The following is a 2,965-nucleotide window of genomic DNA, read 5'->3' on the forward strand; positions in this document are numbered from 1 at the left end:
CATCCTTTGATTATATACTTGATAGAGTAATGAGTCTGAGTGCGGGGTTGCAAACATCAATTCTCTTTCTCCTAAATGGAGGTCAGGAAACGAATACATTATGTGTGTTTGGTTTTAATTCCCTCTATCCCTATGATCATATAGATTTCCTCCCCATAAACTAGAATATTTACATGTTAGTTACCAGTTACTCCTACCATAGGCCACCATGAAAAGGGTGCTTGGCTATGAACCCTCCAATAACTGAAACCAGACTTAAATTTCCTTCCTAAGATTTCCTTCCTAAGATTCTAGTTTTAAGACTCGAGAGAAGCTATCATGGGATTTGATAGGAAACGACCTCTTGTTTTGCAAAAAGCGTAATTTCTAATTCATTTTCAGTACATCCCAAATAGTCAACATTTTATGTCTGTACTAGTTAAAAACTCTGGGAATTTTCTTTGTCGTGAACAGAGGCAGAATCAGCACCCAAAGCTTTGTTTAGCTATGCTGGCTACATTCACTGCTAATGACTATCAGCTATTAAAGGCAATAATCCATAACGCGTTATCTGTATTTACCATGGCAAAACTTGGGTAAATGTACATGTTACTTCCTAGAGATAAGATTTTAAAGCTGTTCTTAACTGATTCTATATGTTTGTCAGGTGTATGCTATAGCCATAATTAGCTTTCATAAACCGATAATGTAGCTAAGGGCAATTGTATTGCTGGGTAAGGAAAATCATCCATATTGTCTGGGAGAAGCAGAAAACATGTTTTAATTCTAAATTAAATGATTATTTTATAAATTAATCATTTAAGAACTGTAGAACATGAAGGTATAAATAAATGTACCAAAAATAGAGCAATGATGAATGTTTCTGTAATGTGGCGTTGTGAAGCAGCTTTACTGTAACTTGGTGCAAGGGCTGCGTCACTGTAGCTGGAGTTGGAGAGAGCTGTGAGGCTTGACACCCATTAGTGCCTAATGAAGGCACACAAGGGATTGGTGGCAGCCAGAAAATGCCAACTGTAAAGTGTTTAATCTCTTTCTTAGGTACTTGCTAGGAAGGAAGATGGTGGTGGGAGGAGGAGATGAATCTTCACTAATTGTGGGAGGAAGCGGTTCCTTCTGGAAGGGGTGCTTCCTTTTTTTTTCTTTCACCCCACACAATCTAACTGACCACAGACAGCTCTTAATTTCCCTGCACTTCTGCAGTATGATGTGATGAATATTTTGCTTATTTCCATATGGAAATATTGATATATTAATAAAGTAGTTTTAATGTCCCTTTTCGCTAGTCTTGGCATACATATACACTAGCTTGCAAAGAGGTGGGAGAATATGGCCTTGCTGCTTTAATTCTATTTCAGTTTTGGAACTATGAATTAAAAATTGGTTAATAAAATTCCCTTGCTCTGTCTTCTTTGCTTGGGTCAAATTTTGTAGAACCTGAGGCAAATTCTACACTGCTTGTTTCCACATCTGCCATGTACATTGTACTATGGATATATAGTACAAAAGCATGCAGCGTAAGACAAATAGCTCTACTTCTGTGCCATCTATAATTTCATTTTAGTTCTGTATTCCTCAGATATTCCTTTTAAATAAGAAGAATCTTAGAAATCCATTTCTTATTTCTTCTAAATTACAGAAGTCTGAAGAACAGACAGACTGGCATTTTATACTCTTCGGGCAGCATTACTTACCAACCCCAGAAATATATTTTCCTCTTCTCTCATTTTCTCTGTTTTTTTTCGCTGGATGTATCCACGCCAAATCTGAATTGTAAACAAAACTTGAATGAGATAAATGGGCCTTGTTACAGCTTCCTTTACTGTGGCAGATACAGGAAAAAAACAAATAGAGGAAGGAAAGGCACAATATACAATTGAAACTATTACTCTTTAACAGGTTGCCATCTGCTATATTTTTTTAAACAAATTCTGAAGTTTGTTATCCCCTCACAGTGGTATAGCTAGCTTCTGAACACAAGAGCATCAGGGTTCAAAAAGTATTTACAGTTAAGATTTAGAATGTTCTCAGGCTGAATTGTCTGAATTATTCATGTGTGAGGACTTTTTCTGGAATTTAGAAGTTATCTTCCTTTCCCATCTTTTCAAGATATAGAATGAACTCTAATCACAGGAAAAGGCATGAATCCCCTGAGATGCACTGGATTCCAAAGTGATGCCAGAAAGAGCAACTGAGGTAATAAAAATCAGAATGAAAAAACAGTATGTAGGCTATAAAGTCATCCTATATTGCCAGCACAGGACTGTTTCCATTGCTCTCACATCTAGGGTCCTGTCTCATTTCATTAAGTGGATTAAATGATTTATTTTACCTTGCTAGACAGCCTGAATGCTATTATTTCAGAATGTATTCCATCCTACAAGCTGTGTTTCTGTTTACTGCTGTTCTTCTGAATAAAACATTGTCATCTGGTTCTGCCAGAACTGTTAAATCAGAGATTTCACCTTTTGAATGCAAGTGGCAGCAGCATCTAGATTTGGACCCATCTGGCCTCGAAGTTTAGATTGTATTTTCTTTTGAAGGAAAATTTTCTTCATGAATGCTGCTTCACGGTGGCCTTGGCGAGCCTGTTCTGCTGTCTGGCTTGTTTTAATGGCTTCTTCAGATGTCACATCCTGAATAGGTTTCTTCAACAGCACAACCAAAAAGGAACGGACAAAGCAAAGTATTAGAGTTCTGTGTTTTGTTAACTGCTTACCTCAATTAGCAAACGAAACAACCAATGAGCTTCTGGTGGAAACCTTGTAAGACAAAAAATAATCCCTGTCATAAACAGCAGAGACTCCCGTCTCAGCGCTATCCTGCAATATCTTGGAATTTTGATATCTTGAGATGTTGTTTTTCTGAGGATCTCTAGAAGAAACTGAACCTGACATATTGATGTGTGACGAGGAAAGCCTGATGCTATAATGGAAAGCAAGAACAGCTCTGTATGGTTTATATGTCC

The 2,965-nt window shown here is 37.2% G+C and overlaps 1 protein-coding gene across 1 annotated transcript in view; it reads right to left on the minus strand.

Annotated features, from left to right (window-relative positions):
* Positions 1-2,462: 2,462 nt before the first annotated feature.
* Positions 2,463-2,965, minus strand: part of LOC104539234 (IQ and AAA domain-containing protein 1-like) — a gene marked incomplete at its 3' end in the record, with an annotated part of 6,218 nt that continues 5,715 nt past the window's right edge. Inside the window, exon 3 of the mRNA XM_010182710.1 lies at positions 2,463-2,645. Coding sequence (XP_010181012.1) covers positions 2,463-2,645 — 183 coding nt within the window. The remainder of the gene's footprint in view (positions 2,646-2,965) is intronic.

Source organism: Mesitornis unicolor, unplaced genomic scaffold (genome assembly GCF_000695765.1).
Source record: "Mesitornis unicolor isolate BGI_N332 unplaced genomic scaffold, ASM69576v1 scaffold32270, whole genome shotgun sequence".
NCBI lineage: Eukaryota > Metazoa > Chordata > Aves > Mesitornithiformes > Mesitornithidae > Mesitornis > Mesitornis unicolor.